Here is a 25,138-nt window from a genome sequence, read left to right as displayed (position 1 = left end):
TTGTAAAGTTTGAATTAATTTGGAAAAACTCACACATTCCTCAACAATTTAATATAATATATTTTAGGTCATCATTTTGAATCATTTGATGCTGATTTTATCATTATGAGTACTAAATGATATATTTTGAATGCCTTATGTTGATGAATACAAAAATGTATAAATACAAAACAGTTTGATGGAGCCAGAACTATCAAACTGTGAATTATCCAAACACAAGCAAAACCTTTTCTAAATACAACAATGACTTTATTTTTATCTGTAAACATCTGATCATAGAAATAATAAATAAGACTAAGAACCTGTTCAGGCATGAAACACCAACACATCGGACAGGTTTAGATACACTGTGGCAAAGAGACACTGTGATCAGCAATTTTAGTATTTTCTTTAGATGTTCTAACATTTGTTCTAGCTATACATATCAAACAAGTGATTATTAATTTCAGGATGTTTTGTTCCCACCAGATCAGTCAGCATTTGTGTAGTGATATCAAATTCACAATCATCTTCGATTGTTCTCTGGTGATGCAGGAAAGATTTGGTCTCACAGCCAAATCCATAACTGTGAAATGGATTCTAAAGATATTTTCCAGTTTCTGTTCTAGCTTGGGCCTGTTAGGGAATCATAAAAACATTCTTGATGGTGGTTTCTCAAAAATGTCTTGCGTAAATATCCTCTGACAGCAACAAGAAGAGATGCACCTGGGTGAAAATTATTTAATATTTATCTTTGTTGCTGATTCCTCTGCAAATGTGTGTGAAAATGTGCATGCAGCGGGATGAGAAAGAGTAAGGAGGCTGTTTTTAGTGTTGCAGCACTGCAGGGATGCAGAAACCCATTTGGTGACTCTGTGTGTTTGAGTGTGGAAACACGTCGAGAGATTCACACAGAAAGAAGAAAGGGGACAAACAAACGTCTGCCTCAGCTTCACATATATGTGCTCAGTGCGTCACATGAACATAATCGACCAAACCACTCAGGACTGTTACATCTCTCTCATTCAATCTTGCAGGTTGAGGGCAGGAAACCACTGAGAGGTGCGTAGATAAACAAACCATAAATAGAAACCTGGACCAGTGCTGCGCTCGCTCCCTCTTTCTTTCTCTCTCCATCTCCGCACCATGTAGGTCACCTCCTCTGCTCGGTTCTTTTATTTCTCCCTCTAATGAATCATCGCTCATGACAACCGTGCGCTGAATGAGAGATGTGTCATCCTCCCTCTTGTGTTGTTTGGCAGCTATTGTTTTGGTCATGCTAAAAACTCGTCCTCTCTCATAAACCCACACACAGTTTGACACAGGCCCTGCACGCAAAATTAAAAACCTGTTCCCACTCAGGCCAGAGAGGAACTGACGCAACTTGCGAGGTGATTGAGTGTTGTCAGGAAGCAGCAGCCGTGACGAGAGCAGGGCCGCAACGTGTGTCACAATCACCTGCTCTGAAAATACAGTGTGTGGTGGACGTTAGCCTCCGGTTGTTTGTCAATTTAGTCTTAATCAGCTTAAATCCTACATTAAGGCTTGATTTTTACAATATTAGTGTCTTGCTCGTGCTCAGGAAAAGATGATTTCCAAACCAAGCACATCATATCATCAACAGAATGACAGAACTACGGAGAAAATTAATATTAACCCTCCTTTCAGAAGTGCAGCAGTGGGAAGGGAGGACGCTGCAGGTTGAGTATGATTGACACAGACCCAAGCAATACATGTATTTTTTTAAATATACATCAGTGTGATAAGAACTACCGTAAAGGACAAAAAACATTATAATAATTTTAGCCTATACTTTGACTTTTTAGTTTGGTCCATGCCCTATCCACTAACATGGAGGAGATAGGGTTTATGACATATACTGCAGCCAGCCACTAGGGGGTGAGACACCTTGGCTTCACCTTTGGGGAGCTGTTATGTCGTCCATATTAACAGTCTATGGTCTCAACATATGCTTCATATGACCACACCTTTTATTTGTGTTATAGGAAAGAAAAGTAAAATTTGTTTCCACCACTGTGTCAAGGAAAATGGTAAAGATTAGAAATAATATTTTTGACAAAACATTTGCTGCCCCCTTGACCCAGAACCTACTGACCAAGCGTGACTAAAAATATTTTCATTATAGAAAACTAACATCTCAAAGCCTGTATTCTGTCGTTACTAAGTTTAGCAAGTCCTCCATGTTTGTATATCATTTGTGTTCCATGTTAAATGCCATTGAAATTCAGCAAAACTAGAAAATGTTGGTACAGTGGCCAACACTGTCACCACGCAGTTCCAATCCCGGTTTGCCAAAAGGACGTTCTGTGTGGAGTTTACATGTTCTCTTTGTGTCTGCATGGGTTTTCTCCAACTGGGCTTCATCCCACAGTCCAAACACATCCAGATTATGGTCAGGAGATTAGAAGACTCTCAATTGTCTGTGTCTGTGTGAATGAGTATGAACGAGTGTACGTTGGCCCTGCGATACGTTAGCGACCGCCTCTTGTCTGATGTCTGCTGGGATTGGCTCCATCACCCCCATGACCCTCCCAACAGTATAGATGATGGAAGGATAACAAATGTGTTTATAAGGGCAGAAATTTGTATTTGATATTAACTATATCTTCCTTTTTTTCCTGTTTTCACAGGTGGATTGACCAAAGGAATCAGTTATCAAGTCGGACTCACTGAAAAAGGGAGACAAGCACAGAGGCACCTTTCTGACCGTTACCACTTCTGCTGCTCGGGTGGGAGGACTGTTTGAAAACCAGAAAGAAGAAACACCCTTCACTCCCACCTTTGAGGAATTCAGGAGTCTTGGAGCTCATTCCAACAGCTCTCTGGAGCACTATAGGAAACCTCCCAAGAGAAGACCTCCCTCCCTCTTATCAACGAGCCACCGGGAGGGGTCGCACAGGGTCACCTGACCCAACTGGACCAAGAGCAAGGAGAAAGAGGTTGTTCTCATTTTCAGAGAAACAGACTCGCAGCCAAACACAAGGAAGTTCAGCGAGTGTTTTAAGTGAGACACATGTAAAGGCGAGAGTTTCCCTTGGCAGGCCACAGGATCTAGTTAGAGACCACAGACTTCTTGGACTTTTCTGAACTGCCTGTATTCAACCCCTCACTCCCTCCCCCCTCTGTGAACGCAGAAACCCACCACCCTGTACTGTATGTATATATGAGCATCTGTGTGCATATGAGATTATTTATTGATGTTCACCGAGTAAGAACATATCTTTGTGCTGAAGTTCTAACTGTCCATGTGTGTGAATATTTGTTTCTGTAACTAGACGTCAGAGACAGCACAAGAAACTATCTTTAAGTCGCCAACACTGGTTCGGTTCTGTAAGCCGGACTGTTAAATCATCCACATATAAGCTGTGACAGTGTGAGAGCTGCAGGTTGTGCTGCTCTGGCGGAGCTCCACTATCTGTCTTCCCCTCATAAAGACTCAGGCTGACAGGGGCGTAAACCAGGGGGGGTCTCTGAGGGAAAACATGGAGGCAACCATCCGTCCCCATGTCCCCTCAAATGGCTGACTTCAGACAAGGAGCCCAATCCGTTTCCCCCTGTGCAGAACCAGGCAGGGGCATCAAGCGCTGATCTCTCTCTCACGACCACCTCCACGCAACGTGTGAATGTCCTGCCTCAGGCGTCCGCCCGTCACCATCCCTATGGACACCGTCAAGATCATCCAGTCGGAGAAGTTCCCCAGAGAGTGCCCCGTGCCCGTCACGCAGCCACGCTATGCCCCGCCCCCCAGAGTGGCGTGGGACGGCGGAGGCGAGGGCGAGATAATCGTCAACCAGGCCTGCAGCGACCTGACCCTGGACATAACAGTGTCTCCCAGGCCAATGGTGTCCACCCCGGCCCCCGTGACGCGCAGGGAGCAGAGCTTCCTGGCGCAGCGCAAAACCAGTGCCAACGAAATCTGCTACCACCAGTTCCAGTACAAGATGGAGGACGTCATAGTCAACCAGTACGTGCTACGCTCCTCCTCCACCTCCTCTTCCACTTCCTCCTCGTCCACCTGCTCGGGACCCGTCATGCCGTGCGAGCCCCTGGACTGCCCCACCTGCGGCCACACCTACAACTTCACCGGCAAGCGTCCGCGCATCCTCTCCTGCCTGCACTCGGTGTGCGAGGAGTGCCTGCAGATCCTCTACGAGTCCTGTCCCAAGTACAAGTTCATCTCATGCCCCACGTGCCGGCGCGAGACGGTGCTTTTCACTGACTATGGCCTGGCTGCTCTGGCCATCAACACCAGCATCCTGAGCCGCTTGCCCTCTGACCCCAACGGGCCCGTGCAGTGGGGTGGGGACGCCGACCGCAGCTGCTACCAGACTGTGCGCCAATACTGCCAGTCAGCCTGCACCTGCCAGATAGCCAACCCCTTGTCCTCCTGCGGTATCATGTAGGCAAGGGGGGGCACTGCAGGTATGACTCGACGTTGGCCCCCCAACACCACTCTTATCGTCTATAAGCTCGACCCTTTCTGCCAATTCCTTCCCCCTCACACACACATACAGTAAATAAATCCCTCCACAGATGTTATCTCTATATATTTAATAGCACAGATGGATGCTATGTGGGACTAATGGATGCTGGTGGTTCGATAAATAGTAAATACATGTATTTTATGTATGGACTGGAATCCTATTCGCCCTCTCTTGTTTGGTTGGACGTGTTTGTCATTGACATCTCTTTACATGGGAATGCCAGGGGAGGTCTATCCCCCCCCAACCTCGGTGAATAAAGATTAAATAATGATAAAAGGAAACGCTGTGTGGCCTGGACTTGTTATACGTCAAACGAGTGATTACAGCTGAGGATTACAGCCTTTTCTTTCTCTAATTTATTATTAGAAGTATTTTGTGACATATATATTTTCTAATGGATACTGTCCACAGTTTATGGGGTTTCCAGGGTTTTGTGAAAACTCATTGAAATGCATTAAAACACAATCCATTTATATACAATTTACAAAAAGTATTTTCTGAATTGGTTTTAATGCTTCACAAATTAACATTTTCATTGTTTTATGTTAATGTGAAGGGGTTATTTACATATTATAAACCCACATGTTTACCTGCAGACAAAAGCAGCTAAACATCTTTTAATTTCTCCCTAAATTTTCTCCAAACCTGAAACAATTATTGATCAAATAATTTACCAGCAACTCCCGACGAGGACGCAAATAAAGAAGTTATTCAAACAAAAATAACATTTATTATACATTGAAATTTATAATTAATGGATTATTAACATTTTATGTACATGACTGAAAAAATATACATTTATTTTGTTCTGAGTTGCACTTTTTCAGTATAGAAAATGAAGGCAGGTATACAGCGTAGATACATGGTGGGCAATAAATTAATATGGCAGATTGCTACATCACATGGGCCGAACAGGAAGTAGGAGAAATCAGTGGTCGTGCTCCGACAAGCTCATTCCACTGCAGAACCTGAACCAACAGGTCCAAACATCATGGCTGACTCTGTGGTTCGTCAAATACAGGCAAAGGCTTCCTCCTCCTGAACAACTGACTGAGCCGTCTTCGGGCCGAGTTTTTCTCAGATGACTGCATCTGCTGGCTGTGGAGATAAAAAATTCATCAGACATAGCTGAGGCAAGGCATTGAGGAAAACATGGGGGGAGCTGTGTTTCATGAAGAAAGGACAAACTGTTCAAGAGGAACAAATCCACGGACTGAAAATGAACTCCCACCAGCGGCTCAGCATCCACTGTGGGCCTCTGCCATCACTGTGGGCCTCTGCCATGTTTGAGCAGCACATACGCTTCCTCAGAGCATCGTGCATCACATGAGATGAATAACACTGCTTCCTCAGAGGAGGTTATAAATGCTTAATTAATATTTTACCCCTTCGTGTCTCTCAGAAAAGGCTCCTCTCTTCTGAAAGATGAAAATTTGGTCCTCCAGTTCTTGTCAGTTTTATTCCTCTCCTTTTTTGTAGACTCCTGAAAAGACATATTGAAATATTTGTCAAGCATTTGTAAAAATAACATATTTCTTACAAAAGTCAGTGTAAAATAATATCTATATTATTTTGCTGTTTGATTGATTGTATTTATTACAGAGATAAAATGTTATATTTTGCATTAGAGTGTATGTTACCTCCTGTAGATGCTCTTCCTCTATCCTCTCCTGCAGGACATCTGTGCTCAGATGCTGCCCCCTGCAGTCTGACCTTATCTGTCCTGCACCAAACACACACATGCACAAAAATATTACACAGCATTATTCTCTCCTCTCTTAAGACAAGGTGTCCATTTCTAGAAATATCTTGAATATACAAAAAATATCAAGTAGGACATGACTTACTTAAATGCAGCGTTGTAAGCATTGTTTCTGAAGAAGATCTCTGTCGAAAATGTCCATAAAGGTTCCTCTTAACCTGCTGGGCTTCACTGGAACTGTGTTCTTCGTTTTCTACATGTCCATCCTCCTCAGCGGCTTCACAGTCAGTGTGACAGCTGTCAGGAGCCTGAAAGACAATGTCTTCATGGTTTAATTCATTTCAACCCTCCAGCGGCAAGAAGACAACTCGTCCTCCCCCAGCTCGACAAGTCTGTGTCATGTTCATGAACCCAGCACCGTGTGATGACTGTGACAGCTTCTTAATTGTCTTGCAAAGATGCCATACACAAAAGTCTTCACCTGCACGTCTTTCTGTTCCCGCAGGGCGTCCACCTCCATCCGTAATGCTCGATTCTGAATCTGCTGTCTGGCGATGTTCTCCAGCATTTGGCAAACCTGCTCCAGGTAGCACAGCCCAGGACTCGGGCCCGACATGTCCTCCTCTCCGAGCTCCTGCACAGAGCATTGAGCAAGAAAGTGTTATGATATATATTTATATTGATGACCTCTCCTTTTGTGGGCAAACCGTTGTGGTTATCAGAAGACGAAGGTTGATGACTTTGTTTTCCTATGGCGCCACCATGAGGTTAATATTTGTAGTTTAGGTGAAACAACCATTTGACAAATTTCACACATTTATGATAACTTTTGTGTTTCCTGCACGTCTCATACAGAACCATCACCAGGTCAAATCTAAGTTTTGTCCAATGCTTTGTGTTTATACAGCATCAGCCTCTGTGGTAACCCACTTTGCCAACGTGTTAAACATTCATTGTGCACATGTTAGCATGTTGATTTAGCATTTAGATCAAAGCACTCTCATGTCCAGGCATCGACTACATACAGTATAAATAAAGATGGACGACACGACAGCTCAGCCAGAAGTGAAGCCAAATCATCTTGATCTCCCCATTTTGGCTGGCTGCTGTATAAGTCACAAACCCTGTCTCCTCCATGTGAGAGGACGAGACATGGACCAAACTAAAAAGACAAAGTTCGCTTCACTTTTTTTTAACCCTAACCCCTTTATTAATTTTTTTCAAAGATGTTTTTTTATAGGTTTTTATAATGTAAATAAAGTGATTATAATATTTTAGACTTTGTTTTACTTTTTTTAATTCATTCTCTCGTTTACCTTTAAATGAACTTTGTAAACAACAATGATGATCTCAACCTGTTCTGTCAGAATATCCAGATGTGTCCCATTTTTTATTAATGCTTGCATGCATGAGGTGAACAATGGAAGTGTAATTAAATATAATTATAGGAATATATATGTATATAATTGAGTAATTACAGCTGGTTGGTACAGTTTTATATTTTACCTCTAACCCTGATCCTCATACAAGGAAATAAACACAACCATAGTTTAACGATGATACTCGAATGACTAATATGAAGAGGAGCCAAGGTGTCAGTCATCGTAAATCAAAATCCAATCTTGAATCCAAACTTTTTTTCCCGGTGCCTTGTTAACAACATGTCGCAGGTATATCAAATGAACCTCACAGACTGCTCCACTTCCCCCACATCCATTCCTCTCATGCCTGTGGGCATAGAGTCAGCTGGGCAGACTGGTTTACGATCCCTCACACCACAGACGGACTCATGTCACGTTGCGAGCATTAAAGAGATCCTGCTAAAGTAGTGACACACCTGTCTTTCAACTCGTGTGTTGAAACCCTGTAACTAGGTGAGAAATAGAATCTTTGTTAAACTTGTTTGACTCTCTTTCATGCTTTCCTTTAACATTCATAAGCCAGTGCTGCTGTGCAGGACCGAACATGTTTGGGTGAAACTCGTGTCGTTGTGAAAGCAGGAGCAAATGAGAACAACCCTTTTCATTGACGGGAATAAGACGCAGCGTAGATTTGTCTCCTGCTTTTCCAAAAATGACAACACAGTTTGGTTTGTGACATCTCACCTCTGATTTCGGCTTGTCCCATCTCAAAGAAATCGGCCGTCTGCACGTCTCTGACGTCTGTCGGAGGGACGCTGATTGGTTGAGTGTCTTCCTTGGCCCAAAGCTCTCTGACCTTTGACCTCTCACGAATCCTGCTGAGTGGCGTTTGGCCAGGGAAGATGCTCGAGGCTGTCTCCTGAGCACCTCCTCCACTGTGAGGAGCTCTGAGTTGTCCTTCTGATGTTTGGAGTCAGTCCTCTGCAGCGCTTGCTCCACTTTCAGCTGCAAGGCACGGGAGCCGTCCGGAGATTTGCTGGGACAGAGGCTCGGGGACGAAGAGGAGAAGGGGGAAGTCAGAGGAGAGGACAGCACAGGAGACAGTGAAGTGGAGGTCGGAGTGAGTCCCGTGGCTTCTGGTATGAATGCATCTATCTCTGCATTATCTGCTGAGATGGGGGAGGTGGGGGAGGACAAAGCAGGAAAGGATGTGTCCGTGCTGGCCGTCTCCACTCCAGAGTCCACCGATTCTGAGCGGAAGTTTGGTCCAGTGTCAGAGGGCGGTGTAGGAGAGCCTGGGTACGTGCCTCCTTCATTCACCCAAGCCTCCATGAGGTTTCCAAAGCTCCTGTAGAGATTCATCCCTGAAGGTTTCTGTCCCTCACACCTGAGCCGCTGAACTGCAGCAGGAACAAGAAAGAGACGCGCTCACCCACGCCGTAATTAGCTGAAGTGAGGTGGTGATGTAGCATTCAAGACATTCCCAGAGATCCACCTCCTTTGCTACACCACGCCTCTGCCCATCATCCGTCCTGTCACAGAGCCGTGCTGCATGTCCACACCTGCTCCTTCCTGTCACTGAATATAGGAGACGTGCTGTGACTCACCCGCAGCAGCGTTTCACATGATTTATTTGTCCGAGCATCTGTAAGAAACCCCCCCAAAAAACAACAAGAGCAAGTTAGGACCTGGGTGCACAGATTTAACCTGTGTTCACCCTGACAGTCCTGCAGCAAAGGGAGTAATTACAGAGGAATGCTGGTTGATATTAAAGACACAACAACAAGTCTGTGGGCTGTTTTTAAATATCACCAACAAGGCAAAACAGAAACAAACACATCTTATGAGCCACACGTCCTAGTGTGAGTGACATCCGTTCAAATTCCTTTGTGGATATACAGTACAATGGTATGTGTGTGAAAGGAGTGTGTAACAATGAGCTAGAGCAGATAACACGTCTGTTTCGTCATTACAGCAAACTGAGATTGGCCTGAGACTGCAGGAATGTGTGTGTTGGAATGGACTCCTGTCACATCTATTGATATGATCTCCATTCCCCAGGCGAGGAGAGACAGAGCAGCTTGTCTGATAAAAACAAACCAACTCATTCACAATCCTGGAAAGACAAAACAAAGGCAGGTTAATACTGAGTCACTGCAACGGTCTGGTGACATTTATGTTCACTGATGTGGTAATGAATGTTGACAGAGAGGTTACTCAAGTGGAAAATACTGCAGTTCTCCATATACTCCTACAGATACCTGAGAATTTGTTTCTCATCAAATCATGTAAACATAGGGAACACTCCTTTTTCCTGTTAATGAATCTGTGATCACAACTGCACATCATATCTGGTTGTATGGAAATTCTACAACATGGAAGATAAATAAGTATTATAAAATATATAAAACAATATCTGTAAGGCTGAGCCACTGGTTGGCTGAAGTAAATGATTGTATAGTCAGTCAGTAGGTTACGATAACTGAAACTGCGTTCAGGCCACAGACCAGCTGAGAGCAGCAAAGCTCCACTGATGACTTATTGTTGGGCATCATTGTTGTCCGGGAAGTTTTCGGTTTCAGTTTGTCGACACTGAGCTGTGAGCCACTGTGCGTCTTTGTTTGATTCTCTGTAGCAACCAACACACTCCACAGGCAGGAGGCCCCCGACCTCAGTCCTCAGTCCTCAGCCTGCAGCCTTCAGAAGGAGCAACATGGAGACGTACGCCCCCAAACTCAGCAAAGCTCTGCTGACACCTGATCCACATTATATTCCGGGGTGAGTTCACATCTGCAGATACGATAACGCTGTAAAATATTCTGAGGATTAAAAGAGATCACATGTAGGCTCGCTGCTAATTGTGCTACATTACATTTGTTTGGGGGTTTAGCTTTCTATAGGCTATGTTTCTCATTTAAGGGGGGCATTAATTAATTAAATTACATTTTTGAAGCTCTAAATGAATCAAAAGACACACAATGTTAAATAAAACTGAATTTGTATTGATTAAATGATGATATAATGTTAAATCATCAGTTGAATTCAAGTTGAACTCAAACAAAACATTTCTTTAGTTCATCTATTCTTAATTGTCGAAATACTATTATATCAAGGTGAAAACCTGATGATAAATCATTGTTAGATTTAAACATTGATTCAATGATAGTTTTGATGATATATTATTGATTCAATATTGGTTATTTATTACATTATGAGGAGATAATATAAAAACGTAATACAGTCAGTTATCACAATTATAATAATTTATTTATTCAAAGTTGACTGGTAATTAATTACCAAAATTATTTGTCATAAAACATAGTAAATCCTGAATCATTTTGCTCAGGCCCCCCAAGTCTGGTGGAAATTAGTTTTTCAATAATTCTAACAAATAAACCAATTGATCAATTGTGTATTAAAAATATAACCTACAGTATACTTTACGTTAAAAAACCTTAAAATTTGAAAACCTGCGACACCTTTACTACAGATGCTTCTTTATTTCCCAGGTATTCAGGGTATTGCCCACAGCTGAAGTTTAGCATGGGGAAGACTTACAGCCAGCACACGGCCGAGCTGCTGAGCAGTCCTGATGTGAAACACTCCAGTCGCCTGGTCCTCCACACGGGTCACTCTCCTTCCACCGACACAGCTGCTCTGACACTGAGAAGCATCCCCGACGGTAACCTGAAGAAGGTGATACCTGGATACACAGGTAGGTGTCACACACTCACTCACACTGGGAGTCAGCAAAGTAACCGAACACCTCGTGGAAAAATCATTTTATACTGGAGACAAACAAGGTTTTATAATTCACTTTAACTCTTTATTACTTAGTTATTATTACTATTACTATTATTATTACTGCAGGTGTCAGGTATAAATAATGTCAATTAGGCAACATGAGTAGAAATAATCTGTTTGCAGCTGCTAAATTATGAAGTGCACACAACCAGGCGAGTGCAGAAGTGTTGAAAATCAGGTTATAATACACACACACACACACACACACACACACACACACACACACACACACACACACACACACACACACACACACAACAGACAGCTGCATGAAGGGGTCACAGGCTGAAGCTCACAGAGATATGATGAACTTAACGTGCAGCGTGTGACTGTTTGTAATAAGACCAAGTTAGTGTTTGCAGTGGTGTTGTTAAGGATAAAGTTTTTTTGGTAGTTATTTATTATCTATTTATATTTGCTATTTACATTCTATCACTCTTCCTGATAAGCCATGTGGATAGCCTTATTGTGTTGTTTCAGATTAAGGTGAAAACAACCCTTTAATGTTGCTTGGTGCCGTTTCAGGTTTCATCCCAAGGAGTCAGAACTACTTTTCCCGCAGCTTCTCTGACATCTGCTTTAAAGCTCAGGCTGAGTTTCACCAGGAAAGAGAAGCGAGGAACCTGCAGCGATCAACAGAGCTGCCGCTTGTTTTCACCTCCACCAACCGACAGTTTGAAGTAACCCCTCTCTCACCTCTGTCTTACACATACATGACCACTGCACCTCAGAGTAGGTTCACTCTGGTTTAATTATCCATGGTGGAGCTCTGCTGATACTCACTGCGATGTAATCAGACTAAACACAAACAGAACAGGAGGCCTCGACAACAACCACGGACAGATTCCCCCATTTTATTTCTTGATTTTTTTATATTTAGCAGCATAACCACACCTCATCTATATAAGTTGCCAATGTTATTCTTATTAGAGTGTTTGTATTCATTATATAGTATCATACAGAATCTCGCATCCATAACAATTATGTTACATTTTGTAAACAGCCTCATAGAATTCATGCATGTTTTAATTATTCTCCATCATCATTCGACCCAGAGACCAAAACGCTCCCTGACAGCCAACAAGATGGTCTCCTTCAAGCCGTCCTTCACCCCCGTCACCATTTCACCGTATTTAATGGACGATGATAACCAGCACAAGCACTTTATTTCAGGTACAAGACAGAGTTTGAGTTGGTAAGCATGAAATATGCATGATTCTTACTGCATGCTTCAGCTGTAACAGGCCTTAAATCAGTTAAATCATTCCTTTGACATATATTCAAATTTTCAATGACAAAAATCATTATTGCTTATTGAAACATCCACACGGAGCAACATTCGTATTCATTTGTGGTCACATTTTCAATATTTAAATATCATTTTAGCTCTGTTTTGGTCTCCACCAACCCCTTAAGAAATATCTCAATCAGCTTTGCATGTCGCTTGGCATAGTCTGAAAATGCTATCGACTTGCAAAACCTTTATGGCTAATTAATTAACAATAGCAGTCAACATGTCCATCAAAGCCAGAAAAATATCCAGGTTGTTAGCTGATAGATTTTTAAACTGTGCAGGCTGTAAAAGCAAAACTAAATTTCCTTTCAATGTATACCCTGGCATAAAAATACCAAAGAATTAATAAAATATACCTATGAGTTAATGAGTAATGTTTTTCTTTAGGTTTTACGGGGCACGTGCCAAAGTCCCGTTTCCTGATGGGTAAAGGTTACCCCATCATCACCAACGAGGCACTGATCAAGTTTGGAAAGCAGCAGCGGAGTGACCCCACGTCCCAGGAGATCCTGAGGAGGGACAGTACAACACCTCCCATGCCAACCATCTACCAATCAAAAAGCGGTGCAGTGCCATCATTCACGGGACACATCCCAGGTCTGTATCAGAGCGACAGACACATTTAACACCACAAAAGCCTTGTGTTGACATAAATTATGAAATATGATTTAAATCAATCACTCAGTGAGAGAAAAGCATCAATTACGTCTAATGATAAATCATCCCACAGGAAACAAGTTCATGTTCGGACACACCTTTGGTCAGATTTCCCGGGAAGCGCTGGAAAGGTTCCGCATCGAGAGGCTCCTTCGAGAAAAGTCCTAAAACTGTTGTACACTTCAATCTAATGATCATAACCGGCATGATGGAAATCTACTAATTTATCAGGGTCTTCACATTTACACAAGAGCATCTCAGGGGCCCCAGGCAAAAGGGACCTGTGGGGTCCTACATCAAACCAAACCAAGTAACACATTATACATGATACACATTCTCATCCTCTAAAATGTGGATGTGTTTGGCAGAAAGCTAGTGGCACGGGGTCTTGTTAGGGAGGTTCTGATCATGGTGCAATTGCAAGAATTTAAGGGGTTTCTCAGAAAGTGGTTGTTACCATGAATCAGCCTTCCTGAGGGGGCCACCTCCAAGCTCAGGGGGCCCCAGGCAATTCCTTGCTTTGCCTACCCTGTTGCAACGGCCCTGCATTCACATGAAAACATGTATGACACACTAATACATTCAAACACAGATAAACTGCATACAAGAAGAAGACAGGTAAATATATTAGTTCTTTATTAACAGAGTTTGATTGTCACTGGGCATTAGAGGAAGCATTCAGAGGCTGAGGAGAAAATACTGTGGTATAATATCACAGACTTCACATTACTCAATGCAGGGAACATATTTTTCTTACTTCTTATCCAACTATCAGTCTATCAAAATATAGCTTACACACATCTAAGTACCTGAAACAGCCGGACGATGGCTGCCAGTTGTGTAACTGAACAAACCTCACATGAACATACTCATTATAACAAACTATTGCACACATTTGAAATTCTAGTGCCAGAAATGTTTCCAGAAGCTCATTCTACGGCTATAAAAACATTTACAAGAGAATAACAAAAGAAACACAGAAGCACCTATAGCAGCCGACTGCATGTTTTTCAACTCATGCACCTAAAGTAAATCCATGCTTGGAATTTGCTAAAAAAAACAAGTCGATAAAAATCACTGACACTACAAGAGGTTGGCGTGTGGCACATTTGCCACTTTAACAGTGTATTGCTTTCTTTCTTTTTTTCAGACGATCAATAAGAGGAAGGATAGAGACTGACAGTGTAATATGAGAAATTTATGATTTTGTACCACATGAATGTTTAACAGTCTACTTTGGGTCAATATTCACATTTTATGATTGATTTTTGCCCTCAAGGAAAACAGATTAGAGTAACAGAAGTGACTACTTACAGTTCCTCCACAGGGCAGGTGCAAACTGAGGCTTTGGCTCTCATTCATCAGGAGGTTGAAACTTTTGTTACTACAGTAAATAGGCCTTCACCCATAGGGGGCGTAGTTTTCAGTAGTCCTTGGTTTTGTTTATCTGTGCTGCTACTATCTTCATTGACTTTATGGATTGAGCCAACAGTCCAAGCTGCGATCTGTCCAAATGAAGCCACTGTGATGGTCGTCTGAAATCAATCACACAGAAACGTCATGAGAACATTGTCAAACTTTCATCGATCTAAGAAAGAAAAACTGATTAAAGTAGTTTAAAAATCAAAGAACAGAGTCTGTGCTTGTTTTGATTGAACATGGTTCTCACCTTCTGGTTTGTGCTCCGATGGGACTCTGAGAAACTGTCTCTGCTCTGCTGGAAGAATCGGCCGCTCCAAACAGTTTGGCCCAGCGCAGCCCCCCCTGACAGGGGCTCTCCACCTGGACACAAGCTGATGCATTCAGGGTCCCATTGTCTTTATCTCTCCTCTTCTCTTCTTGCTTACTGTCCATACTTATCTGAGACCAAGTATCTGCATAATTCTGGCTGCAGTCCTCCCCTTCAACCACACCATCCACAAGGTCAGGCTCTTTCTGGCACCACTCTGGAATAGGAGCTAACCATGGGCTCCTGTTGGCCTGCGTCCCTCCACATTGCAGCTTGATGGAGCTTGAATTGAGACGACTGGGTGACTCTTGGTGATGCACACCTATGTGTTGTGACATCTTGGTTTGCTGACTGATGTAGCTGCTGTCCACCTTTCTGTCGGCTTGCAGAAGTGGCCAGTTGGTCGCTAGGAGGGCTGAGCACGGCTGAGGTGGGGAGACCCCCTGCTCCTCGGGACACAGCTGTCTGTTACACAACAGTCGGGGCTCCAGGAGCAGGTTGAGGTCAAAGGGCAACACGGAGAGCGGCTGCAGCAGAAGCAGCAGTTCCTGAAACAAGGGCTGACACTGGCCCAGTGACATTGACAGGAACCCCCAAGAATGGTAGTTTGTTGTTATTAAATCTGTGGAGTTCAGAACATACACAATAATTTGTCTCAATAAGTCAAAACTCTTATTTATAATTATTTAAGGGTCTAAAGGGATGCTAACGGAGGTGTGTACTTCAGCAAAATGCTAAACACAGCATGCTAACATGGTCACAATGTTACAAGTGACGCTGCCAGTTTGAAAAACAAACATTAAAGTTGGTTCACTCACTTTTTTGACTCTGAAAGTGACTGAGCCAGAATTCCAAAGCCCTTAAGCTGAAAAAGAGCAAATCAAAATCAAAAGATATAAAGGTTTTCATCTACAGTAATTTTTATTAGCATCATTTAGCATCACTAAGTCCCAGATGGTCCTTACTTAAGCAAACCCATTATGAAGGCCCTCATTCTCATACAGTGGCTGGAGAGCTGGGGACATTGTTTGATTTTGGACACCAGGCTGTGGAGGACTCTGGTGGATGGACCTGTCAACATCAAAGAGAGTTCATCAAAGAGCCCACAACAAGGGCTGTTACATTCATGACAGTCGCTTTGAATCACATTCACTTCATTATGCTTTAACTACTCACAAATACCTATTCTTGTAGAGATGTCCACCAGCGTCCAGGAGTGGTTTCGGCGCTGCCCGATGATGAGATCCAGTTTGTGATCCCTGAGCCCGTCCTCTAAAATATTCTGGATCGTCGGACACAGATGCTCCAGGACCAGACCTGCAATGGTGGGACTCCAAGAGCTGTTCCCCAGACGCATCTGTGCCAGAGAGATATAAATATGATACAGCACATCTCCTGCTGACTCAGGTTATTTGACTCCAATCCTATAATGTAAGTAATGGCAGTTTGGCGCTCCTCCATTGAGTCACATCGCTCGAGGGGCTCAGCTCTGCCGGTTCATACCTTTTCTTCTGGGTCTCTGCTGCTGCCAAAATGAGCCATGATCAAATCCACCGCTCTGCTCACAGATCTGAGCAAACCTACAGACAATAGACGACAAAGAGGTTTTGACAGGTTGAAATTATAACTGATGCTTCATGCATTCTAAAAGTCTAGCGATGTAATTACCCCCGCCAAGGAGGTTATGTTTTTTTGTGGGTTGGTTCTATGTTCGTTGGCAGGATAACACAAAAACTACTCAACCGATTTCCGAGATTTCCGTACATCATTGCAAGAAGAACCTGTTAAACTCTGGTGCTGATCAGGATCAGGAGGCTGAGATAATCATTCTGATGTTAAATATACTTGTCTGTTTAGGAGAGTGCAATGTGGTGCGGATCCAAATAAAAATCAGGATCTAAATGATTTAAATGTGGTTTCATAAGGGGAGCGAGGGCTGAAAGTCTTATTATTCTAGAATAAGCTGTTAACCTGTTTCCAGTGCAAATCAACTTGTTTCAAGAATCTTCCACAATATTAATTTTAGTGCAGCGATTTTATATCTATCTTAACAGTGTCATCAGATTTATTTTTTACTTGAAAGACTCCTTAATAAATTAAATGAATTTTTTAAAGATTTTCCTTATGAACTAGGTCAGTGGAAAGATGAAAGAGAGAGAGCGCTTTCAGTATTTAACCTATTGCTGGAATGCAAATGTGAACGAGAGCAGAAGATAATGGAGTCAGTTTTCCATTTCAGCAGTGACCCTGATTGAATTGCCTCCCTCACAGTCTGCCTTTCTTCATCTCATGGCTAGCCTCTGCAAATGTCATGGTGAATTCTTTATGCATGTTGACGCTGCCTGCAGTGCTGCACCACACTACCTCTCCACCGCTGCTGCAGATACCTCCACGGACAATCCCCCATCTCAGGGTTCACGCTTATGTAATTACATTGGCACCAAGATTCCATATGGCAGCACTGAAACAAAATGATTAGGTGCGTAATAAATCATTAGCACCGTTTCTACCGCATCATTCTCCCTCTCGCTCTCTTGCAGCCTCACTCACATAGGCTGCAGAGCAGGAGGCTCAGCCAATCCCGAGCAGGGAGAGTTAAAAATAGGTCATGTTTGAAAGAAAGCCCCTTCAGGGTATTGAAGGCACTGCTGCAGCACAGTGAGATTTTATTGCTGTTCTCAGCGGCTCATCACTGAATAGCCAATCCAATTACGGTGGAATCCTTGAGTCGTTCCTGCAACCGAGTCACTTTTTACCCCATTCAGATTCTTATGTGTGTCATACGCTAGTGTGTCATTCATGAGTTGACCCTCACCTCTCCTCTGAAGATGGCTGATAGACAGGGACTCATACGATGTTTCAGGCGAGAGGCAGAACTCTGTTGGCGGCCTGTCGCTCAGGATCAGAGATTCACTGTGCTGACTCTGACTCTGTCTCCCACTGTGCCCGGCAGAGTCCTGCATTTGCTGTGGATGGAGGCCAGACGCAGCAGAGGAGAGCAGAGAACTCAAAGAGGAGAGAGGAGTGACCGAGGAGAGGGCAGCTGTGAAGCTCCCGTGGAAAAAGCCGGAGTCGGCTGAAGGTGTAGCTCTGCGATGTGGCAGTTTCTTTTCTGTTTGTGAGAATGTGGGGGTGGATGAGGAGACCTGAAGGTTTGGGTGACGCGTATCAGTGGTTAGGGCTAAAATGGGGGGTGTATGAGAGAATATTGAATGGTAGGAGGTGTTGTTCTGGGGCTGATGGTCGACGTAGCTCTGCTCAGGGGTGAGCTCGATCAGGTCCTCGCAGGTGGGAATTTTAACTCGGCTCGACTGATTTGGAGCCGAGGTCAGATTTAAACAACTGTTTGTCTGAGTTGTGCCTGAGCAGGGGCTTGTTTTATCCAGCTCCTGACTCGACCTGGGCTTTGGGCTGGTGTGAGATGGACCCAGGCTGCTTTTTGATGTGCACGGACTGACACGTCCTTGGCTTCTGCTGGCCTGGCTCCACGTGTGTCTGCGGCCGAAGCACTCCGGGCTCGGCGTGCAGGTGGAGCAGGTATCAGAGCTTGACGGGGCTTCCAGGAAGATGGGGCGGCGACTGCTCGCGGGCGATGGCTGAAGATTAGAAAAGCACCGACTACTTTTGCCCTTGCCCTTGCGGCCGGGCTCGGAGCTGCTGGACCTGCTGCTCTTTTGGTTGATGTACTGCTCCAGGAGACAGCCCAGGTGCTGCGCCTGAGTCTGCTGTTTGTCCGCGGGACTCAGAACGAAGGGCTGAATGGGCAGCGAGGTCGGCCTCTGGGCTTTACTGTAGCGCACCAGTGCGTTTTCCAATGAACACGCGCCTAGGAGGAGGTAGAGAGGATAAGAGAAAGAGAAAAAGATTTTACACTGAACAAAAACTGCTTCATCTATTTCTGATATCTTTGCATGGGTATGTGCTTTGTGTTCCCCCCCCTTCCCTTACCCTCCTCAGCAGCGTCAGTATAACAGTGCTCCCGGTTCAGAATCCCAGATGGCTGTATGGACGCACCACTTGTGTTTTCGCCTTTCCTGCTACGTGGGCTACACGGGCTGGGGCACAGTGAACAGGGCGTGCGGCAGAGGTCCTGGATGCTGTCTGTATGTTTCCTCCTGCAGAATCCTTTGTCAGTGGAGGTGGAGGCAGCCTGGTAATCATCCGTCTGGAAGTGGGAGGAGAACATGTTTTCTTTTTGTTGATCAACTTTGTCCTGAAAGGAAGAGAAAAAGTAGAACTGCTTTAATTTATAGAAGCAAATCAACAGTCCACTTTTAAGCCTTTATAAAGGATTATACTGTCAGGTATAACTAAAAGCTTTATTCATTTACTAATGCTGTACAGATCTATGATAACCTAGGCTGCAAAATATTAATAATCACTCATTGTTTCTCTTTAGGGGAAATCTGTATCTAGTGGATTTAAATGTGGTGTTATAAGGGGACTGTTGCTTGGCAGATGTATCCACTCTACTGCACACGTACGATCAGAAGTGTATTAATTACCTTCTTCTCTTCTGTGTGCGGTCCTTCTTTCACATAATGGATGAAGAGGTGCTCAGAGGGAGGGAGGGGGCTGCTTCTGCTCGGACCCTCTGGGCAGCTGTTGACGCTGGACCAGGCCGGGCTGGGCGACTGGGAGGAGAGGTCGCAGGTCACAAGCTTGTAGTACTTCTGATTGGTCCCAATGGCCAGTGTGCTCTGGCTTTGTAGACAGGCAGTCAGGTCTGATACCTCCAGAGAGGAGAGACCCGGGGGCAGCGGCTCCAGGGAGAACAGGTTACAGTTAGAGTCGAGGCCCTGAGGTGACCAGCGGGAAGCAGAGGGCGTCAAGTCGACCTCGTCTTTTGGGGGAGAGTTACTCCTCATGTCAGCTTGTTGGAGGTCCTCGGTCCGAGTCTGGGGGACAGGATGGAGGTTGAGGAACACAGATCCCTCATGCGACTGAGATGGGGGAAGTGCAGGACTGCTGAGGTCACGAGGTGTGGCGGGGTTGTTGCTCCGGTTGTACATCGTGCAGAAGTTAACCAAGACGCCATCTGAACTGTTGCAGGAAGAGTCGCTGACATACTCTGTGTTACACATCACCTCCGGGGAACATTTGTGTCTGTCGGAGTCCTGCTCTCCACAGGCCATCCTCGTGACACCAGATCTGTTCACATGAGAGTCCAGGGGGTTGGGCTGGTTAGACAGCCACTCTTGGTTGCTCTCAATTCCCAGCACGGTCCCTTCCTTGCCCCATTCACCCTCCATGTCTCCAAGGGGCACGGCGTAATGTCTGGCACCATTACTCAGTGGCCAATTAGAATTTCCATGCAATAGAAAAGAGGAGTCCTCGTGGTATCTGTGCAGATTATCTCCATCGCTATCCTCATCTTCCTCATCCTCATCGAGCTGTGTGCAGGGAAGGAATGAGTTGTGCGACCTCACACTGCCTCTCACCTCAGAGCTTTCCTTCTTCAGGTAGGAGCTCGTCTCCTCTGGTGACAAACTCACACTGCCTCTCGTCTCAGAGCTTTCCTTCTTCAGGTAGGAGCTCGTCTCCTCTGGTGACGAGGTGGAGTCGTATCTCCCGCTGCTGTCGCTGGCCCCCCCCTCCTCCTCCGCTCGGTCCTCATTGAGTCTGCTGTAGCTGCTGGAGAAAGGTCTCCTGCCCCCGACGAAGCCTTGTTCTCGGTTGAGCGAGTCTTGCTCTGGGAGCGACACAGCTCGGGTCAGGCCTACGGCGCACAGACGGCCGGACCTCTTGGCCGAGCTGCACAAGTCCTGGACAGGAAGTTGCCATGTGGGAAGCTGGACCACAGGGAAGTGGCACGCTATCAGGGTGTCGCCTGAGAGACTGGATGCTCCAATCATAACGCTGGATGAGGTTGGACCAAGGAAACTGGCTCCATGTTCCTAAAATTAAATCCTGCAAGAACACAATCACTTGTAAGTGTAGTAAAAATAGACGAGTAGAAAATAGAGACATGCTGCACATTCAGATCAAGCACAGGCTGGTTGTCGAAATCTGATAAAAAATCCATGAGAACATAATGAGAATTAAAAATGGATATAATTCAAACATTTAATGGATCTTTAATACACTTCCTGAGGCTCATCAGACATTATCAGCAGTGCAGAATTCTTCATGCAATGATAAAGTTGAACTGAGGGATTCTATGAGGGAGGAGGTGACATTATTTCCAATTTGATTTCCTAAAATTTCAACATTTTGAATTTTGTCCTGACAATGGTGACATGCTGCATGTAAATGTTATTTGTATAAATCATTTACTTGTTTTTGGTGTTTGCTGCATATGAAGTGTTTGTTTGTATCTCCCTGTGAGTCGGCTGCTGGGTTTTCTGGCCTCAGTGATCTTTGTAATTCAGGTCTCATCACAAACACACATTCATGAGTGAACACGGCTTCTGTAGGTGTCAAAAATAATCCAGTGGCTTTTCTAGCTGCAGAGCTGAAACAAGCTCAGCGCCTCAGGGATCCAATTATTTTATTTAAGTGGTTAGTGAAGAAAAATGTGTGTTTAATTCTGGCGTAGGAGCTGCAGACAGAGCAGAAAAAAGATAAATATCTAGAGAACACCTGAAGACTCCAGCTGTCAGAGTCTGCTCCATCACTTCACTTCACTGGTCCCCCAGTAAAACTGTGTTTTCTGCATCTGGCCCTCAGCCCCCAACACAGCCAAACCTCCACGATTCAGTCAACCATTTACTAACTCCTCCTCTCGCTGCCTGAGCCAACCAGCGTCTCTCCCTCTTACTCAGCTGCTCTGTAACTAGGGCAGCTGCACTGCAGAGATGCTCCGCTGGCTCTGCTGAGAGTAAATACTTTTCCACATGAGTTTAGTTAAAGCCAAGAGTCGTAGTCACACATACTGCTCCTGATTGGAGACGCACCACGCTTAGAAACATCATAGTAAACGTCATCTCTTCATGAAATGCAACAAAAAGATAATTTCCAAGTAAAGAGGTGATTAGAAAACATCAGGAAACTGGATGTGAAATATTTGATGACACTTAATCTTAGAGAAGAAGAAAGCAAAGTGAATAGAGATCATTCAAGTCATTAAATATTATTATTGTTGCTAGGATACAATTACCACTCTTTTGATACCTGCCTTCAATGGTAATACATAACCCTGACGCTGTGTTACGAATTTAAAGTAGATGGAAAATCATGTTTGAGATGAAATATTTTAGATGGAATTTAACCTTCATTTGTGTCACAGGCGTCAGTTCAGGGCTGTTAAACCGCTGTGCTACTGTCTGCAGCCACATGATGTGTAAACAATCTAAACATCTGGCACAGACGACCATGAGGATTGTAATCCTCTTTATCGTCACGCCGCTACAATAACAACAGCCTTACCATGGCAACAAAGAGTCAACACGTCAATAACATGCTCACAGGCAGTAACGCACATTTACAGAACCCTCTAATCATGCGCACCAGCCATGATAAATCGGGTTAATCAGTGTTTACGGTGCAATGTTAACACAAAAACCACAGAACAGACAGATTCATTCTTGAATTTAATTTAATTTAATTTAATTCTCTTAAGCTGAAAATCCCAAACATTTGTCTCTAGTTTTATTTTAAATACATATAATGATATTCATGTTGCTTTGAGGTGCAGGGCAGATTATTAGTGCATCCCTCCATCACCAGAGGGGTTTTATTCTGCACTGTAAAGCATAAAGATCAATACTTTGATCCAATTCTTTTTGCTGTGTAAAATGTTTTTGCTCAGACCTGCCATTTCATGAAGGGGATCTATCAAAATGATGTAAAGAAAACCACGGTTGTGTTCTTGTGATCTGAAAACTGAGGCACTTTTGAGGATTTGTGTCTCTCTTTCTCTCTCTGTGTGTGTGTGTGTGTGTGTGTGTGTGTGTGTGTGTGTGTGTGTGTGTGTGTGTGTGTATGTGTGTGTGTGTGTGTGTGTGTGTCCATTCTTCCCTTTTCACTGGCCCCTAATCACAAAGTTGGTGTCTTGTCCTCGAGCCTCACTCTGAATCCAACACTGCTCCTGACATGTATGTGGAAAGAATTTTAAAAATGTGTTTTTCTCATGATCATCATAATAAAATCAATATGTTAACATGTAATTAGTGCCTCCTGTAATGTGTTATGATGATATGATTGAATCTGGATCCATCCGTTCTCTGCGTATTGTCACAGTTCAACAGTTCAGCTCCACAGGAAACTAGGACACTGTGACTGACGAGTCGTCTGCAGAGGACTAACAATTTCACTGCAAAGCGGATACGACTCCTGCGTGTTTCATCGCTGCAGGAAGTCCCCTAAACTTGCAGCATTAAAATCCATGGCACAGAACTCTGTCGTCTGGATACTGGAGCGCACTGAGATGGTTGTGATGAAGGGAACTACTTCACTGGAAATGTCTGTCAGGTCGACTCAGTCGTCTTGAAGGAGGAGACTGTGGGTCTGTGAAGAGGCGTCTGACTTTCTGAGTGTCTGAGTCTCTGCTCTTGTTGTCGTGACAGACTCCGACCGTGATGCTGCTGATACGTCACTACAGCTCAACTTTCACTCACAACTAAGTGACAGTGTGTGTGTGTGTGTGTGTGATTTCATTTCCTCATTTTTGTTACCTCGTTGGGACCTTTTTGAGCTTGTCAGGGTGGAGACCTGATGGGGACCAAGGCCCAGTGCTAATAGGGCCATTTCTGAGGTCCTGGTTAAGGTGGTAAGATGTGAATTGTGGTTAGGTTAGGGTTAGGCATGAATTAGTCATAATTATGGTTAAGGTTAAGGTTAGGCATGTATAGGGCCTGATTAGGCATGAATTGGTCCTGGTTAAAGTTTAGCATGTATGGATCCTGGTCCTGGTTAAGGTTCGGCCTGTATTGGTCCTGGTTAGGCCTGTATTGGTCCTGGTTGAGGTTAGGCCTGTATTGGTCCTGGTTAGGCCTGTATTGGTCCTGGTTGAATTTAGGCCTGTATTGGTCCTGGTTGAGGTTAGGCCTGTATTGGTCCTAGTTGAGGTTAGGCCTGTATTGGTCCTAGTTGAGGTTAGGCCTGTATTGGTCAGGGATAGGTTAGGGATGAGGTTTTGGTCAGGCTGCCCACAATGAATGGAACAAATAGCTAATAAGGATAGCTGGGCAAACTGTGTGTGTGTGTGTGTGTGTGTGTGTGTGTGTGTGTGTGTGTGTGTTTTGGATTTCATGAAGAGAATGATTTTCAAATAAAATGTTAAAAGTGGCTAAAGTAGGACAAGTTTGCACACAATACAGAAGGAGCAATTCATGACAAAAGTAGCATCATCATCATCATCATCATCAACAACACACACACCCTCCTCCTCATCCTCTCAGATAAACACGTACCTGGGAGCAGTGCTCAGTCTGAGGTGATATCCCTCCGCTCCACTCTGCTGACTCTGACCTGCAGGTGCGGTTCGGTCCAAAATTACGCAACCAAACATTTATAATAAAAATAAAAATAAACATGCGCGAGCTCGACGAACCTTTGACGTCAGAATAAGCGACAAAGAGCAGATGCTTCCAGCTGTAGAACCAGATGTGTTGACCCGGTACTTAGTGAGTGTCACACCGCGGAGCTGCACTGTGGAGCCGGTTCTGACTCTGAGGTCCGGGGAGAAGCTGCGGTCCCGATACCCACGCCGGCTGATGGAGGTAACGCGTCATCGCGGCTTTAGCCAATGAGAAGAGAGCGAGAGAGAGACGTCTCTGCCAATCAGAGCATCCAAAACACCAGGCAAGAGAAAAAAGGCTGTAAACACCATATATTCATGTTTTGTATAAAATAGATGAATATAAAGAGTAAAATATAACCAACAGCCTAAGAATAACAAATATAAAACATATACACCATTTAAAAAAATTGAAAATGAATTCATGAATTAATTGTATTTATTTATTGTTGTTTGTTTGTCTTTTAGAGGCAAAAACAAATACAGCTTAAAAACAAAAACATAATGATTAATTCTAACAATATAACATTCTGGTCATGTTACTGTTCATTATCTGGCAGTATTCCTCAGTTTCTTAATATTTGCAATAAGACTAGTTTAATATTCGCAATTTAAAATGAATAAATCAATGAATTGTATTTATTTAT

At 44.0% G+C, this 25,138-nt stretch overlaps 4 protein-coding genes across 7 annotated transcripts in view; 2 read left to right on the top strand and 2 right to left on the bottom strand.

The window, feature by feature from the left end:
- Window positions 1-4,765, top strand: part of rnf208 (ring finger protein 208) — an 8,543-nt gene extending 3,778 nt beyond the window's left edge. Inside the window, exon 2 of the mRNA XM_035141573.2 lies at window positions 2,631-4,765. Within this exon, the coding sequence (XP_034997464.1) occupies window positions 3,624-4,403 (780 nt within the window). The 5' untranslated portion in view covers window positions 2,631-3,623 and the 3' untranslated portion in view covers window positions 4,404-4,765. The remainder of the gene's footprint in view (window positions 1-2,630) is intronic.
- Window positions 4,766-5,194: 429 nt separating this feature from the next.
- si:dkey-106l3.7 lies at window positions 5,195-9,073 on the bottom strand. Its single transcript, XM_035141571.1, has 6 exons — window positions 8,292-9,073; window positions 6,668-6,820; window positions 6,332-6,494; window positions 6,125-6,207; window positions 5,870-5,967; window positions 5,195-5,582 (listed from the first exon to the last, which is right to left on the bottom strand). Exons 1-6 carry the CDS (start codon window positions 8,907-8,909, stop codon window positions 5,474-5,476), a joined length of 1,224 nt encoding a protein of 407 aa, XP_034997462.1. The 5' UTR covers window positions 8,910-9,073; the 3' UTR covers window positions 5,195-5,473.
- Window positions 9,074-10,116: 1,043 nt separating this feature from the next.
- fam166b (family with sequence similarity 166 member B) lies at window positions 10,117-13,802 on the top strand. Its single transcript, XM_035183846.1, has 6 exons — window positions 10,117-10,325; window positions 11,057-11,262; window positions 11,877-12,031; window positions 12,407-12,524; window positions 13,033-13,242; window positions 13,376-13,802. The coding sequence occupies exons 1-6, from the start codon at window positions 10,261-10,263 to the stop codon at window positions 13,468-13,470; spliced, it is 849 nt and encodes a 282-aa protein (XP_035039737.1). The 5' UTR covers window positions 10,117-10,260; the 3' UTR covers window positions 13,471-13,802.
- A 119-nt stretch (window positions 13,803-13,921) lies between these two features.
- On the bottom strand, window positions 13,922-24,648 carry LOC118125367 (AP-4 complex accessory subunit RUSC2). 4 transcript variants are annotated; one of them, XM_035183842.2, is made up of 11 exons: window positions 24,525-24,648; window positions 24,385-24,442; window positions 19,537-20,941; window positions 18,980-19,244; window positions 17,847-18,857; window positions 16,535-16,611; window positions 16,214-16,388; window positions 15,997-16,102; window positions 15,850-15,896; window positions 14,972-15,653; window positions 13,922-14,837 (listed from the first exon to the last, which is right to left on the bottom strand). In XM_035183842.2, exons 3-11 carry the CDS (start codon window positions 20,884-20,886, stop codon window positions 14,726-14,728), a joined length of 3,825 nt encoding a protein of 1,274 aa, XP_035039733.2. In that variant the 5' UTR covers window positions 20,887-20,941; window positions 24,385-24,442; window positions 24,525-24,648; the 3' UTR covers window positions 13,922-14,725. The 4 variants fall into 4 exon arrangements, with proteins under 4 accessions (XP_035039733.2, XP_035039735.2, XP_035039732.2 ...); XM_035183844.2 differs by lacking the exon at window positions 24,385-24,442 and having other exon boundaries at window positions 24,525-24,645; XM_035183841.2 differs by having other exon boundaries at window positions 24,385-24,641.
- Window positions 24,649-25,138: the final 490 nt, after the last annotated feature.

Source organism: Hippoglossus stenolepis, chromosome 18 (genome assembly GCF_022539355.2).
Source record: "Hippoglossus stenolepis isolate QCI-W04-F060 chromosome 18, HSTE1.2, whole genome shotgun sequence".
Taxonomy (NCBI): Eukaryota; Metazoa; Chordata; class Actinopteri; order Pleuronectiformes; family Pleuronectidae; genus Hippoglossus; species Hippoglossus stenolepis.
The sequence above is the reverse complement of the archived record's forward strand: the minus strand, read 5'-3'. Positions and strand labels throughout refer to the sequence as shown.

What these genes read in the sequence shown, in the direction of transcription:
- si:dkey-106l3.7 (XM_035141571.1), bottom strand. Translation starts at nt 8,909, where the DNA reads ATGAATCTCTACAGGAGCTTTGGAAACCTCATGGAGGCTTGGGTGAAT. An exon ending in GGGACAAGCCGAAATCAGAG is followed by an intron (nt 6,821 to 8,291) that starts GTGAGATGTCAC and finishes TGCTCTGTGCAG; the next exon opens with GAGCTCGGAGAGGAGGACAT. An exon ending in TTTCTGAGAGACACGAAGGG is followed by an intron (nt 5,583 to 5,869) that starts GTAAAATATTAA and finishes TTATCTCCACAG; the next exon opens with CCAGCAGATGCAGTCATCTG.
- fam166b (XM_035183846.1), top strand. Translation starts at nt 10,261, where the DNA reads ATGGAGACGTACGCCCCCAAACTCAGCAAAGCTCTGCTGACACCTGAT. An exon ending in GGTGATACCTGGATACACAG is followed by an intron (nt 11,263 to 11,876) that starts GTAGGTGTCACA and finishes GTGCCGTTTCAG; the next exon opens with GTTTCATCCCAAGGAGTCAG. An exon ending in CCACCAACCGACAGTTTGAA is followed by an intron (nt 12,032 to 12,406) that starts GTAACCCCTCTC and finishes CATTCGACCCAG; the next exon opens with AGACCAAAACGCTCCCTGAC.
- LOC118125367 (XM_035183842.2), bottom strand. Translation starts at nt 20,886, where the DNA reads ATGATTGGAGCATCCAGTCTCTCAGGCGACACCCTGATAGCGTGCCAC. An exon ending in TTCATAATGGGTTTGCTTAA is followed by an intron (nt 15,897 to 15,996) that starts GTAAGGACCATC and finishes GCTCTTTTTCAG; the next exon opens with CTTAAGGGCTTTGGAATTCT. An exon ending in ATCGGAGCACAAACCAGAAG is followed by an intron (nt 14,838 to 14,971) that starts GTGAGAACCATG and finishes GATTGATTTCAG; the next exon opens with ACGACCATCACAGTGGCTTC.